The sequence below is a fragment of the Leucoraja erinacea genome, chromosome 24 (genome assembly GCF_028641065.1).
Source record: "Leucoraja erinacea ecotype New England chromosome 24, Leri_hhj_1, whole genome shotgun sequence".
In the NCBI taxonomy this organism is placed as follows: domain Eukaryota; kingdom Metazoa; phylum Chordata; class Chondrichthyes; order Rajiformes; family Rajidae; genus Leucoraja; species Leucoraja erinaceus.
Genome location: NC_073400.1, coordinates 834,292 through 850,172, shown reverse-complemented (window position 1 = coordinate 850,172; position 15,881 = coordinate 834,292). Strand labels below are relative to the sequence as shown.

Genomic DNA, 15,881 nt, shown 5'->3' with positions numbered 1-15,881 from the left:
CATTATGTTCTCGCTGTTGCTTTAAGGGACTGCTGAAACTAAGCTTTGTTAAACTCTGAGCAGAGAGAGGACGGCTGGGCTTGTCCACCTTGTTGCGGGTGTATGAGGGGTGACAAGATTGATGGGTACGGAATTGTGAGTGATATAGGTGGGGCAAATAGTGAGAAACATTCCCCCTTATCCCTGGTGTATATAACTAGAGGGCATTTGGTTAATGTAAGGGGTGAGGGATGGGAGACATTTGAGGAGGAAGTTAGTCCCCCAGAGGGTAGTTGAGGGGGCGTTTGAGGCACCAACTCTTACATTTAAGAAGTACTTCGATAAACTCCATAGCATGCGAGGGTATAGTCTACAGTGATGGTAAATTGATTTGGTCTAGATAGGTACAGTATTTGATGGTCAGCACAAATGTCCATGCTGTATGATTCCATGTCTCTATGATTAAGAAATATAGTCAGTTATAGCGTGATACAGTGTGGAAACAGGCCCTTTGGCCCAACTTACCCACACCGGCCAACATGTCCCAGCTACTAGTCCCACCTGCCTGCATGTGGTCCATATCCCTCCAACTTTGTCCTATCCATGTACCTGTCTAAGAGTTTCTTGAATGTTTGGATAGTCCCAGTCTGAACTACCTCCTCTGGCAGCTTGGTCCATACACCCGCCACCCTATGTGTGAAAATATGCTTATTAAGAATTAATTGAAGGGTGATTTACCAATACAGAAGAGTTGCGTGTTTTGCTCCTCAGGTTTATACATCATATTGGAACATATTTGAGAGGAAGCAGATTTTGAATTATGGAGTGACGCAGCAAAGAGGCAGCGACACAAAAAGACGCAGCTCATAGTGGCTGTGCCTGTCCTTCTAAAGAAAATCTGCCTTTATCCAATATCTGCTCGTCTCCTAAAGTCGTGCAGACCTTCCCACTTTACAGTCTTTGTGCAATTACATTCTGCATTTTATTAATGAATATGTCATGGAGCCATACAGCATGAAGCAGGCCCTTCAGCCCAACTTGTCCAAACCAAGATGCCTCGTCTAAGCTAGTCCCATTTGCCCGCCTTTGGCCCACATCCCTCTAGTCCTTTCCTACCCATGTACTTGTCCAAATGTCTTTTAAATATTGTTATAGTCCTGCCTCAACTGCTTCCTCTTGCAATTTCCATATTCCCACTGCCCACTGAGTGGAAAACATGCCCCCACAGTTTACAACTAAATCCTTCACCTCTCACCTTAAACCTACAATTAATTCCCCTCCAATTATAGATTCCCCTACCTTAGGTAAAAAAACTGTGATTTCACCCTGTCTATTCCGCTCATGGTTTTATACTTCTCTATAAGGTAATATATGCTGCCATCACCTTTTGCGCTGAGAATATCCCAGTGTGTAAATAATTTGCTGCTGTATTTGCCTGGAGTTCTTTTGTTCGTTTCATTAACTGTGCACCTTCAAGGTCCCCCAGCTTTTAAGCTGAATAAATAAAGAACAATTACAGTCAATGACTCTCGGCACCTCTCCAGAACTTCTGGACTCCAAGGCAAACTTTCTAACGTTCTTAAGTCTCTTCACTTAACTGAAGTCATTTCTCACTGGTACCTCATTTGTAAATCTCTTCTGCACAATATCCAAGACTTTGGCATTCGTCCTACAGTGCAATGGCCAAAGTAAGAGACATTGTTTCTGCAAAGGCTTATTGGCTCAGAAAGTTATTGGCTCTGAGATTAGTCTGATGAAGGGTCTTGACCCAAAAAGTCGCCCATTCCTTCTCTCCAGAGTTGCTGCCTCACCCGCTGAGTTATTCCAGCAATTTGTGTCGACCTCTGTATTGTTTTTACAGCTAGGAAATATATATTTTTGCTCTCCTTAATTTTAACCAATGCACTTGCCGAATGATGCATAAAAATAAGAAATCTGTTTCATTTTTAATAAGCCAGATCTTCTAAATGCATACACGGACGAACATGGTAATTGAATATTGAATTTTCTGCAGAATATTAATTATAAATTAACAACTAAAGGTGATAAGAATATTTCAAAAGTGTGGTGCAATTCTATCGGATATATCCGTGAATGCTCAGTCTTTTTCCCAGATACAGGATTCTAAAATCGAGACCATAGGCTTAAGGTGAGAGGGTGGAGATTTAAGAAGGACCTCAGGGGCAACCTTTTCACTCAGAGGGTTGTATCTGGAATGAGCTACCAGAGGAAGATATAGAAGGATTCAGTTATGACTTTTAGAAGACATTGGAAGATATTTAAACAGATATGTGGAGCTGAAGGGTTCAGATGGACATGGGCCAAATGCATACAAATGGGTCTAGCCCAATATGCCAACTTGGTCAGCATGGAACCTATTACTCGCCAGGCCTTGTTCTGCCCCCACCACTTCCAGCTTTACCCCCTTCACCACAATCAGCCTGAAGAAGGGTCCATCCATGTTCTCCAGTGATGCTGCCAACATCACCTATCCATGTTCTCCAGTGATCCTGCCTGATCTGAGTTACTCCAGCACTTTGTATCTTTTTTTGTAAACCAGCATCTGCATTTCTTAGTATCTGTAGTCCACTAGTAATGTCTTATTTACTGTCATGAGACTCATATAGGTAAATTAGTTGTAGAAACAAGAAACTGCAGTCTGAAGAAGGATCCCGACCCGAAATACCACATATCCTTTTTCTCCAGAGATGCTGCCTGACCCGCTGAGTTACTCTAGCACTTTGTGTCTATCTTTAGCTAAATTAGTTGTAATTTGTTCTGCATGACACATCACTTCAAAAGAGTTCAGCAAGTCAGAATGTTTGGAGGGATTCAATGTTGTTATGCAAAAAGATTTTCTTTATTTCTTTTTGTTTCCAAACATTATTTTATGTTTTATTTACCTCCCCACTCCTGTGCAATCTCGCTGTTCTCCCTCACAATTTACTATTCCCTTTTCATATGACATCTGAGATGTGCCTGAACCTCTGTTTAACATCCATGCATGCACATTTCAACAGACGTTACTGGATCACGGCCAGTGGCATTCCTTCTACTCCCACTACCGTATCACTCCACCCCTGCACCATCCACCATTAATTCTCCTAACAAACTGGGAACAATTTTCTTTCCCTGCCAATGCTTAGGTTGCCTTTAACTTTCTGACTTAAATAAAATCAAGAGACTGCTAAAAGATACGACTAAAACAGCGTGTGATCAAGATATTTCTGAGACTTTCATTGATTGAGACCATGTCTGTAAAAGGCCGGGACATTGGCATGGCCCGACATTACTAAATGTTTCCAGCATTGTTTACATTTTGTTATCATGACTCAGATGAGTTCCATCAAGTGTATTTGGCATTTTGTAGACCAATCCAGCCAATACTATCCTTTGTTCTTCCCCCCCAGAGCTCTGTAAATGACTATCTCAAATGTGCATCTAATTATCTTTTGAATCGCCTGATGAACTCTAGTTCTTACAGGCAGGGAGATACAGAACATAGCCCACTCATTGTGAAAAACATTTTCTTCTTGGTATGATATAGTACTCTATTTGTCACGTGTACCGAGGTACAAGTGAGACTCATGTTTGTATACAGTTCAGTACAAGTATCACTATACATAAGCACTTAGATATTGGATAAGCATCTCATACAGTTCAAATGTATAGCAGTAGTACACTAATACAGTATACAGTGTCGCCAGTTTGGCTCTATTTTCAAGTCAAAGTTGTTGTAGGTGCAGGGGTCTTGATCTGACCATGAAGGCCTGTTGCCCTGGTGGTGTTTCAGGATCAGCCGGGCCAAGCATAGCCGTGCTGTCCTTCGCTGCTGCTCCACCACTGTAGGCCACATCTGGTCCATGTGCTTGGTCTCTGGCAGCGGCACCCGGTCCAGCTGAGGCCCAGGCAGCTGCAGGGCCTCCCCTGTCGAGGCCTTGCACACCCTCCCACAGCTGCTCTGTCGACCGGCCCCCCAGGTGGGTTCCCGTGGGTCCTGGATCTGCAGCGGTGAGCCGGCCCGCTCGGGTAAGTCCCCGGTCTCGGTGAGTCAGGCCCACCACGCGGTTTCTGGTTTGCGATGTGGGTTTCCCGTGGGTTTCCGGGTGGGCGAGTCCTCGGTCTCCAGGGGGCGAGCTGGACCTTTCGGGCAGCTCCCCGCAATACTCACGCCACCACACGGCTGCCCGGGATATCTCTCTCGTATTTTTCCTGTGTCTGTTTCCTGCACAACAGAGGATGTGCTTCCTGCGGCAGCTGAGGAAGCTGCCACAGGCAATGATGGTCCAACTCTCTACGGCCATCCTAGAGTCTGTCCTCGCCTTCTCCATCATGGTCTGGTTTGACTCAGCCATCAAGCACGACACCTGGAGGCTGCAGCCAATCGTCCGATCAGCCGAGAAGGTTATTGGCTGCAACCTTCCCTCCATTGATGAACTGAACACTGCAAGGGCCAGGAAGCGAGCGGGCAAGATCATCTCTGACCCCTCTCACTGTGGCAACAAACTCTTGTAATCACTTCCCTCTGGAAGGCAACTCCGGACTGTCAAAGCTGCCACAACCAGACAAAAAACTGCTTTTTTTCCACGAGTAGTAGCTCTACTCAATAACCAAAAATCTGTAGCCTCCTTTTGCTCTGGTATTTTATTGAATTCACATGTTTAATCAATAATGTTTTATTATTAATGTTTAGTGTTTTATGTGTCATTCCTAACTATCACTGTATGTCGTTGTCACTTGTGGTCGGAGCACCAAGGCAAATTCCTTGTATGTGAATACTTGGCCAATAAACGTATTCATTCATTCTTTGGCCAAAACTATAAGTTTCTGCCCAGTTCTATTTCTTGAACAGTGCACAGATACAAAAAGCTATGTATAGCAGGCAGATGGGACTGGTATAGATGGGGCATGTTGTCTATAGAGTCACAGAATCTATGATTGCCTCCATTTGCCATGGTATGAGGAGCATCTACTGTAGGCTTGTCACGACCTCTATCTAAATGTCATTAATTGGAATCATCACAACAAAGTCCCAGTGCCCTTTTTGTGTTACCACTTCACACTTACCACTCTCTAAAAAAAGACACAAAGTGCTGGAGTAACTCAACAGGATCTACAGGTATCCATGTTCTCCAGAGGTGCTGCCTTACGCACTGAATTACTTTGTGTCTTTTTTTAATACACCAGTATCTGCACTTCCTTGTCATCAAGCATAGAGTAATACAAGATGGAAACCAAATTATGGCCCAATTTGCACACATCGACCAAGATGCTCCATCTACACTGGTCTTACTTGCATGCATTTGGTCCAGATCCCTCTAAACCTCTCCTATCCTTGCACCTGCCCAAATATAATTTAAATTGTTGTTATAGTACCCGCCTTAACTACCTCCTCTAACATCTCATTCCATATACCCAAATATTGCCCCTCAGTTTCCTATTAAATCTTTCTCCTCTCACCTTAAACCTATGTCATCTGGTTCTTGATTCTCCTACTCTGGGTAAAAGACTCTGTGCATCTACCTTATCTATTCCCCTCATGATCTTATACACTTCTATAAGATCACTACTCAGCTTCTTGCGCTCCAAGGAATAAAGTCCTAGCCTGCCCAACCTCCCCCTATAGCTCAGGACCTCCAAGTATTGGCAATATCCTCGTAAATCTTCTCTGCACCCTTCCCTACAGCAGGGTGGCCAAAACTGAACAGAAGACTCCAACTGTATCTACTTATCGCTCTCTGTTCTTCATCTCAATGCTAGTGCAGAGTTAATGCCACCATATCAATGTTTAATGCTCGAATTTGTGGCAAGCATGGTAAGAAACTGGCACTGTATTTTAGCATGGCGTGGACCTGAGATCAGTGATGTTTTCTTGTCTGTGGTTATTTAGTCATACTGCCAAGGTCCCTGTGAAAGCTTGCAGTACATTCACATCCATCGGTGACCAAAGCTACATTGACTTTCTTTTGCAGGAAGTCAGAGTTCTTTTTTACAATTTGATATCTTGTCCATGGGGTCTGAGTAAAATGCCTTCAAATACTATGATGTTCCCCTCCTCTGTTCATGTGCTGACACTCAATTACAGGATCCACATGATTACAGGATCCACAGATCTAATCCATGACAGTATGGAAGGTCTTGACTTTATGGTAACATTTTCAAAAAGCCTTTGGCTCACAAGGTTAGATTGAGCCAGAACATTGAGGTGTCAAAATTGCTTATAAGAAAATCTTTGCCACTGTTGGCTTTACATACAAAGCCTGAGATGTAGGCAGGTAATACGGCTCATCATCTACTTCCTTGTCAGAGTGACATTTTCGGGAGAGAGAGGGACCTTCTTATCAAACTTTGGAATCAGATCATTTGGTGTTGCCCAGACACACCACATATTCAGCAGTTGTCTATGGTGTTCCAATTTCTTCAGCTCCTTCTCTGCCCGAGTCTTGGCATTTGACCTGGGTTGGCAGCACATTGACTTTGCATTTAGTTTGATGAACCTTCAGGAACGTGGCCCTTTAGTAATACATGAACAGATCCAAGGATCTCACCAGGATCTTATCCAGAGGAGGGTCTACTTAAATGTGTTTACAGTCCCTGCCAACAGGTTGTCCGTCAATGTAGGTTGCCATGATCACACTAATTTGATTTCCTGATCATATTAAAACCAGTTTACATCTTCTTACTGCCCCAATGTTTTTCAGCCTTTCAAATGAATACATATTAGTTCCCCTCTTCCATTATAGATGGGGCCCTCACTAGGGTCTCCTCGATAACCCGCACCTCTGCTCTTGCTTCACTTCCCCCATTCTTAACAGGGTCAGAGACCCCCATGTCCTCACCTTCCAGCCGTCGCATACAGCATATAATTCTCCGACATTTTCGCCACCTTCAACGGGACCCCACTACTAAACACATCTTCCCATCTCCACTTCTTTCCGCTTGCCGCAGAGACCGTTCACTCCACAACTTCTTGGTCAACTCGTCACTTCCCACCCAAACCACCCCCTCCCCAGGTACTTTCCCCTGCAACCACAGGAGATGCAACACCTGTCCCTATACTTGCCCCCTTGACTCCGTCCAAGGACCCCAACAGTGTTTTCAGGTGAGGCAGAGGTTCACTTGCACCTCTTCCAACCTCATCTACTGTATCCGCTGTTCCAGGTGTGGACTCCTGTGTATCGGCGAGACCAAGCGCAGGCTCGGCGATCGTTTCGCTGAACACCTCCACTCAGTCCGCCTTAACCTACCTGATATCCCGGTTGCTCAACACTTTAACTCCGCCTCCCATTCCCACATTAACTCTCCCTCCTCCATTGTCAGAGTGAGGCCCAGTGCAAATTGGAGGAACAGCTCCTCATATTTCAGTTGGGCAGCTTACACCCCAGCAGTATGAACATTGACTTCTCTAACTTCAAGTAACCCTTGCTTTCCCTCTCTCTCCATCCCCTCCCCCTTCCCAGTTCTCCGTCCAGTCTTACTGTCTCCGACTACATTTTATCTCCACCATCCCACTCTCCTGCTGACATCAGTCTGAAGAAGGGTCTTGACTCGAAACATCACCCATTCCTTCTCTCCAGAGATGCTGCCTGCCCGTTGAGTTCCTCCAGCATTTTGTGTCTATCTTCGATTTAAACCAGCATCTGCAGTTCTTTCCTATACATATTAGTACAATTCTACTGTTCAATGAATTATTACTGAACAAAAAGTATTTCACCTTCTAACTAAACAATCTCAGGCGGCACAGTGCCACAGCGGTTGAGTTGCTGCTTTGCAACACCAGTTGGACCCGAGTTTGACCCTAACTACAGGTGCTGTCTGTACAGAGTTTGTACGTTCTCCCTGTGACCACGTGGGTTTTCTCCAGGTACTCTGGTTTTCTCCCATGCTCCAAATATGTGTGGGTTTGTAGGTTAATTGGCTTCATAAAATTGTAAATTGTCCTTCGTGTGTAGGATAGTGCTAGTGTATGGGGTGATTGCTGGTTAGTGCAGGCTTGGTAGGCTGAAGTGCCTGTTTCCGCACTATATGTCTGAAGTCTAATCTCATGTCTACACGGATTTGTAGATTTTGACCCTCGATTCTGAAAATAATCTTTTTTTTTGTGTTGTTGATCTATGTGGTGTTAATAGTATGTGTGTTGTTGCTCTCTGTGGTGTTAATAGTATGTGTGTTGTTGCTCTATGTGGCATTAATACTATTTAAAGTCCATTCCTCATAGTCTTGATTCACTTCAGAATTCTGTGGAATAGTTGTCTGTGATTGTCAAATCGGGAGAATGGAACAGTTAAATTATTCTTGCAGCTTAACAGCCCCATAAATGCAATAACACACAGATATAAATTTATAATAATCAATTATACAATAAATAAATCACCATAATCCTGGGTAACCATAATAGTGCGGAAGAAGTCTATAGTGCAACCAAAGACACGGTGTGTAGAAGATCATAGCTGCTGAGTTTACAGTTGTGCAGTGTTCAAGAGCCTGATAGTTGCTGGTACGAAGCTGTTCTTTACCTGGTGGTCATGGTTTCTTAACCAAAGTGCAGCCTATCCAAAGATTTACAAAGCTGCAACATGACTTTCTGATTATTGTGTTAATGTCTCAACTGATGAAAGCAAGAATACTGTTTGTTATTTCTCTTGTTATTTTGTGCCTGCCATATAATACTCGCTTTCTGAATTTGGCATCTTCAATTAATGCCTGGAAAATTGTTGGATACCAGGGAAATGTCCTGACGAATTGTATGATTTTATACATACATGTTGAAACAAGGAACTGCAGATGTTGGTTTACAAAAATGACACAACATGCTGGAGTAACTCAGCGGGTCAGGCAGCATCTGTGGAGAACATGGATAGGTGACTAACGCAGTTTATGCTGCGTTATATCCGCGTGCATCACTTTGTGATGAACAGAAGCAGAATGCTATCCAATTATTCGATAACAGTTTGTGAAATCTCATCAATGTTATTTGATCATTCACATTTTTTGTTCAAAGAGTCCCAATTTACACCCGTTTTGTTTTTCTTTAGCACTGAATGTCAAGGTTTCAAAAGCCATTGACTATCATCTTATGGATTCCGTTCACCAAGACCCGCTGAAAGTCTGTGCGAAGCTGAAAGATTCCCCAGGGAGTGAGATTGCAAGTGAGCGGAGTGAGGGAGAGACCGGCAGCAAAAACAAGAAGAGGCGCAACAGAACCACGTTCACCAGCTATCAGCTGGAGGAGCTGGAGAAGGTGTTTCAGAAAACTCACTATCCAGATGTGTATGCTCGAGAACAGCTGGCTCTAGGCACTGAGCTGACGGAAGCCAGGGTCCAGGTACGGTTGATGGAAGCTGATGGTGAAAGTTAGAAGCTGTGGGATATTTGGCCAATTCTGGGCACCCTCTTGAGGCAGGCACACACTAAGGAGGTTATTTTATGATTAATTGAAACATATGGCATGGAAACAGGTTCTTCGGCCCAGCGAGTCCAAGCCAACTATCGATCACCCTTTCACATTGGTTCTTGGTATCCCACTTTCACATACATTCTCTACACACGAGGGGAAATGGGGAAATTTACAGAGGCTAATTAATGTACAAACCCGCGCAATATTGGGATGTGGGAGAAAACCGGAGCCCGTGGAGGAGACTAATGTGGTCACAGGGAAATCGTGCAAACTCCACACAAACAGCATCTGAGCTCAGGATCAAACCTGGGACTCTGGCGCTGTGATGCAACAACTCTACCACTTGTGCCAAAGTCGAACTGCCCAATTTTTCCTTAGATCTCCATGTGGCCTGCTGGCCAAAGTCACACTGGCAGTTCTAATTTAACCTCCAGCCAAGGAACTACATGTTAGTGGTGGCAATAGTGATGATAGCTTGTTTTATGTCAGCCCCCCTGTGAAGAACACCAAAGTAAGAGACGTTGTATACTGTGAAATATGGAACCATGTGCCTAATGGAGCAAGTGCAGGTCCACCACCGATCCAGACCAAGTTACGAGAACGCACTTGAAATCGCCCCTGGAGGTCCACCCGAAAATATGGTGCGTAGGCCGGGTGAGGTGGTTGATTCGGATCTCACCGGGACTTGCTCGGCCGATCCGTGAGTTGAATTTGTTTCCTGCGGCCGGTGGTTTGGAAATCTGGCTCGGCAGGAGTTGGCAGATCCATTCCCAGAGCCGACATCTGAGGCCAACTTTGCAGTCCGGCATCTCGGCCCTCCGAGGCTGTGCCCTCGGTTCGTGCAGCAAAACAGATAATACGGCAAGGCTGTGGAACCTAGGGTGCTGGGAAATCGGTGGCGGACCAGTACTGGAGGAGAAAGATGGCAGGCATTGCGAGAAGCTGATGAACCAGGAATCTCAAGGCATTCTCACCAATTCCCAGGTGGAATCAATGGAGGATATGAACTTGGTTAACGGCTACACCACTTCCTTTCTGAAAGAACCCTCCCACTCTCACATTTGTACACATGGTCAGCACAGAACAAAGGATTTTCACTGTACCTCAGTACACGACACAATAAACTAAATTCACAAATGCGCAAATATATATGGGCAGAGAAAGAGGCACATGCACAGTACATGCAGCAAAACAAAAACATATACATTTCACGCAAACACCATTAATCAGATGGAACAAAAGACACAGAATGCTGGAGCCAGGCAGACTATTGGAGAACACGAATAGGCGACGTTTCGTGTCGGGACCCTTCTGAGCCAAAACATTCCCTATCCATGTTCCCAGGAAATGCTTCTTAACCCATTGAGGTACTCCAGCATTTTGTGTGTTTTGCTCAGGATTTAAAACCTACAGTTTCCTGTGTCTACGTGTACCAAATGCACTTGCTGAGATGGATCTTACACATACATACAAAGAGGAATATGGTAAATGCATGTGAGCAGGAAAACAGATACACACACCTACAGGGACAGGTGCACACATGGAGATACATGTATCTCCCAGCTATTTACAATATATATTAATGATTTGGACGAGGGAATTGAATGCCAAATCTCCAAGTTTGCGGATGACACGAAGCTGGGGGGCAGTGTTAGCTGTGAGGTGCATGCTAGGAGGCTGCAAGGTGACTTGGATAGGCTGGGTGAGTGGGCAAATGCATGGCAGATGCAGTATAATGTGGATAAATGTGAGGTTATCCACTTTGGTGGCAAAAACAGGAAAGCAGACTATTATCTAAATGGTGGCCGATTGGGAAAGGGGGAGATGCAGCGAGACCTGGGTGTCATGGTACACCAGTCATTGAAAGTAGGCATGCAGGTGCAGCAGGCAGTGAAGAAAGCGAATGGTATGTTAGCATTCATAGCAAAAGGATTTGAGTATAGGAGCAGGGAGATTCTACTGCAGTTGTACAGGGTCTTGGTGAGACCACACCTGGAGTATTGCGTACAGTTTTGGTCTTCTAATCTGAGGAAAGACATTCTTGCCATAGAGGTAGTACAGAGAAGGTTCACCAGACTGATTCCTGGGATGGCAGGACTTTCATATGAAGAAAGACTGGATAGACTCGGCTTGTACTCGCTAGAATTTAGAAGAATGAGGGGGGATCTTATAGAAACTTACAAAATTCTTAAGGGATTGGACAGGCTAGATGCAGGAAGATTGTTCCCGATGTTGGGGAAGTCCAGGACAAGGGGTCGCAGTTTAAGGATAAAGGGGAAATCCTTTAGGACCGAGATGAGAAAAACATTTTTCACACAGAGAGTGGTGAATCTCTGGAACTCCCTGCCACAGAAGGTAGTTGTGGCCAGTTCATTGGCTATATTTAAGAGGGAGTTAGATGTGGCCCTTGTGGCTAAAGGGATCAGAGGGTATGGAGAGAGGGCAGGTACAGGATACTGAGTTGGATGATCAGCCATGATCATATTGAATAGCGGTGCAGGCTCGAAGGGCCGAATGGCCTACTCCTGCACCTATTTTCTATGTTTCTATGTTTTTATGTTTCACTACAGAGGAGATATGCACACACTAATGCAGAGACCTAGGGATGTATTCATGATCACGCCAACTTAGACAGTCAATCACACATTCACAGGCATGACAGCAGATAGGGTGACACAGTGGTGCAGCGGTAGAGTTGCTGCCTTGTAGTGCCAGCAACCCGGGTGCTACCTGTGTGGAGTTTGCATGTTCTGCTTGTGACTGTGTGGGTTTCCTCCGGTTGCTCCCACATTCCAAAGACGGACTGAATTGTAGGTTAATTGACTCCTGTAAAATAAATTTGTCCCTAGTGTGTAGGATAGAACTCGTGCTCGGGTGATGGTTGGTCGCCATGGATTCGGTGGGCCAAAGAGCCAGTTTCCACACTGTACCTCTAAACTAAACTAAAACTAAACTAAGGAATTGTACATACAAAAGCAAAGTGCTGGAGGAACTCAGCGAGTCAGGGACATGTGGAGGGAACAGCAATGTTTCTGGCCACAACCTGTCTTCAGGCTGAGGTCCTCCAGCACTTTGTGTTTCTTGACCAAGATCCCAGCATTGGCAGTCTCTGTGTCTCCATTCCCAGTATAATGGATTTTGCATTTAGCGGTGGTCCACCATGATCTCACATTCACGTATTTGACAACATTTGCCGTTTATCTAGTTTCATTGTTCTCTTCCAGAATTCACACTGGAACAACATCACACCACTCAATATTTTGTATCAGTTTTTTGTCAGTCAGTAATTGACTGCATGAACTCTGGAATCCGTGTGCTTAGTCTCCTGTATTCAGAAACATGCTCAATGTTAATATTTCATCACAAGGTGGAGGAAAAGCTGCATGGTGCTTTGGATGAACCTTGCTTTGACCAAGCTGCCATGGTAGCTGTTAAAGATTCCATGAAAAAATTGGAAGAACAGAATGGTCTCCTAGTCTCCTAATCAACATTCTCCCATAGAGAAACCAAATTAATACATAGATTATCTGACTTTATTTAGTGATGGAGTAATCGAACTATACAGTTCAGAAACAGGCCCATGCTGACCAAGTTGACATTCTGGGCTCATCCCATTGGCCTGCATTTGGCCCATATATCTCTAAACCCTTCCTATCATTTCCACCTTGGCATCTTGCTACAATTCAAGCTGGTTGTCCTAGTTCCACCAGCAACTGGACATAATGGAATGCATGCAAAATGACATTTCAGATTTACTTCATGCTGTAAAACAAGTAAAATATCTTTCACTTTTCAGCTGAGTTATAACTTCTCTGGAAATGCTGGGGAAACATTGTCAACGATGGACTGTATCTGAGGCCAAGGTGATGTCCATCCCACCTGATGGGACTTCATCTCACTGAACCTTCAAGCCATGCAACCAAATTAAATCACTTCAGATGGACATGGCCAAACATAGGCAAATGGGACTAACTCAGAGGGGGCAGCTTGGTCAGTGTGGATGAGTTGGGCAGAAGGACTGTTTCCATGCTGTATGACTATGACCAGAGCAATATAAAAAGCCTTTGTCATAGTTACTGAATTGGTAATTGGTTGAGTGAGTCCTAGTTTGTTACGGCAGATAAAACCAATCTGACTATAGTTTACTGCAGAGACACACCGCGGAAACAGGCCCTTCAGCCCATTGAGTCCATGTCGACCAGCATTAACACTATCCTACACACATTAGGGACAATTTCTGTTTACAATTTTTACATTTATACCAAGCCAATCAACCTACAAACCTGTACGTCTTTGGAGTGTGGGAGGAAACTGAAGATCTCGGAGAAAAGTCATGCAGGTCACGGGGAGAACATACAAACTCATTACAGACAGCACCCGTAGTTGGGATCAAACCCGGATCTCTGGCGCTGCAAGGCAGCAACTCTACAGCTGTACCACCGTGCCACCGTGCCACTGTGTCACTGTGTCACTGTGTCACTGTGTCACTGTGCCATCATGCCACTGTGCCACCCAGACTGATGGCATCAGCTGTAGGAAACAAGTAGTTTTGTTTACAACTTCTCATTGCCAATGAATTACTGCCTCACCATGGCCACTGATTTAACCAAGTTAAATGCTGTTCATATGGCAGCACACGGTTCAGGAGAAAACCATTGTGATGACAATGATATCAGTATTTCTTTGGTGTTGATCCTGCAACACCCGGTGCTCCCTCAACACCAACTCTCAGGGAGTGTGGCACTCCTGCAGTAAGTACTACATCAAAATGTCTCACTTCCACTTTGATAGAAACCTGAGGGGCAACCTTGTCACATAGAGGGGATGGGTATATGAACAAACTGTCAGAGGAGGTTCTTGAAGCAGGTACAAAAGCAGAATTGAGAAGACATTTGGACGGGTACATAGATAGGAAAGGTTTAGAGGGTTTGACTTAGCTGCAGTGCAGCAAACAAACATATGCAGTGCAATTTAAACAAAGCCTGTAGTTGCATAGATTAGTGTTGTGCAGTGTTCAAGAGCCTGCTGATTGCTGGGAAGAAGTTAGCCTGGAACCTGGACGTCACAGTTATCAGGCTCCTGTACCTTCTTCCTGATGATAGCAGCGAGATTACAGTGTGGCCAAGATGGCGCGGGTCTTTGATGACATTGGCTGCATTTGTGAGGCAGTGCCCCTGTAGTTCCCTTCAGTGGTGAGGAGGTCAGTGCCTGTGATGGATCAGCAGTGTCTACCATTCTCTGTAGTCTCCTTTGTTCCTGGACATTTGAGTTATCAATCCATGCTATGATGCAACCAGTCAATGTGCTCTCTCCCGTACAACTGTAAAAGTTCGATCAAGTATTCAAAGACATCCTGAATCCCCTCAATCTTGTAAGGAAGTAGAGGTTTCCTGTTGACGTCACGCATGGTCACTGTTCCTCTCGGTACTTCTGCCAAAGCCAGGAGTAGAAGGACCTGCAATCACCAACCTGGGTGCAGGATTCTCTTGTATTTGGTGGCAGAGAACTACAAGCAGTTTATATAACCTCTCATTTATCTCCGTATTTTCTCTCACACTAGGTTTGGTTTCAAAACAGAAGAGCCAAATGGAGGAAACGGGAACGCTACGGAAAATTCCACGAAGTCAGAAACCACTTTGCTGCAGCGTATGATATCTCAATCTTCCCTCGGCCAGACAATTACCCTCAGGTACAACATTGGCATGGGGTGTTATGGTTCAGTGGTGGGGAAATCACTGCAGTTGTACCATCTAACAGATTATAGGGGCAGGGCCATGACTATTCATTATAAAAAAAGATTCAGATGTATTTACTATGGTGCTTTAAAAATAAAGTCTTCATTTGTTCTGGCTTTTTTTGTTTAAACTTTAACCTTATTATCTTTGATTTTTTTTGGTTACCTTATTGGTGGAACTCAGCAGGCCAGGCTGTGCCCGTGGAGGGAATGGAGAGATGACAGTTTGGGTCCCTTCCTTAGACTGGGTTAAAGTGGCGGAAAAGTGAAATAGAATTTACTGTTGATGGAAATCAATCAATGTGGTTCATGGCTTAGTTGGTATTTCCAGAATGCTGAGGGAAGAGTTGAGTTCATTGCCACAGAAGGTTGTGGAGGCCCAGTCATTGGGTATTTTGACAGATACTAGATTGGTAAGGGTGTCAAGGGTTTTGAGGAGAAGGCAGGAGAATGGGGTTGAGAGAGAAAGATAGATCATCCATGATTGAATGGCGGAGTGCTCGATGGGCTGAATGGCCTATTTCTGCTCCTACGACTTACTGTGTGAACATGAACATGAGTAAATAGGATGTTGTTTCACAGAGCCAGCATAAGGACAATGGATTGGATGGCCTCCATCTGGGTACATGATTCTCTTGTTCTGAATTAACATGAATATCATTTCTTCCTCTCCAAATCATTGGATTTTACAGGACATTGGATGTTGCCAGGACTTGAGGGCCTGAGCCATTTATTAAGGCTAAGACTTTATTGCTTGCAGCACATGAGAAT

At 44.5% G+C, this 15,881-nt stretch overlaps 1 protein-coding gene across 2 annotated transcripts in view; it reads left to right on the top strand.

Annotated features, from left to right (window-relative positions):
- Positions 1-15,881, top strand: part of LOC129708557 (homeobox protein aristaless-like 3) — a 40,406-nt gene that overhangs the window by 23,156 nt on the left and 1,369 nt on the right. For both annotated transcript variants that reach the window (XM_055654363.1, XM_055654362.1), the window contains exons 2-3: positions 9,015-9,304; positions 14,937-15,065. In XM_055654363.1, coding sequence (XP_055510338.1) covers positions 9,015-9,304; positions 14,937-15,065 — 419 coding nt within the window. The remainder of the gene's footprint in view (positions 1-9,014; positions 9,305-14,936; positions 15,066-15,881) is intronic.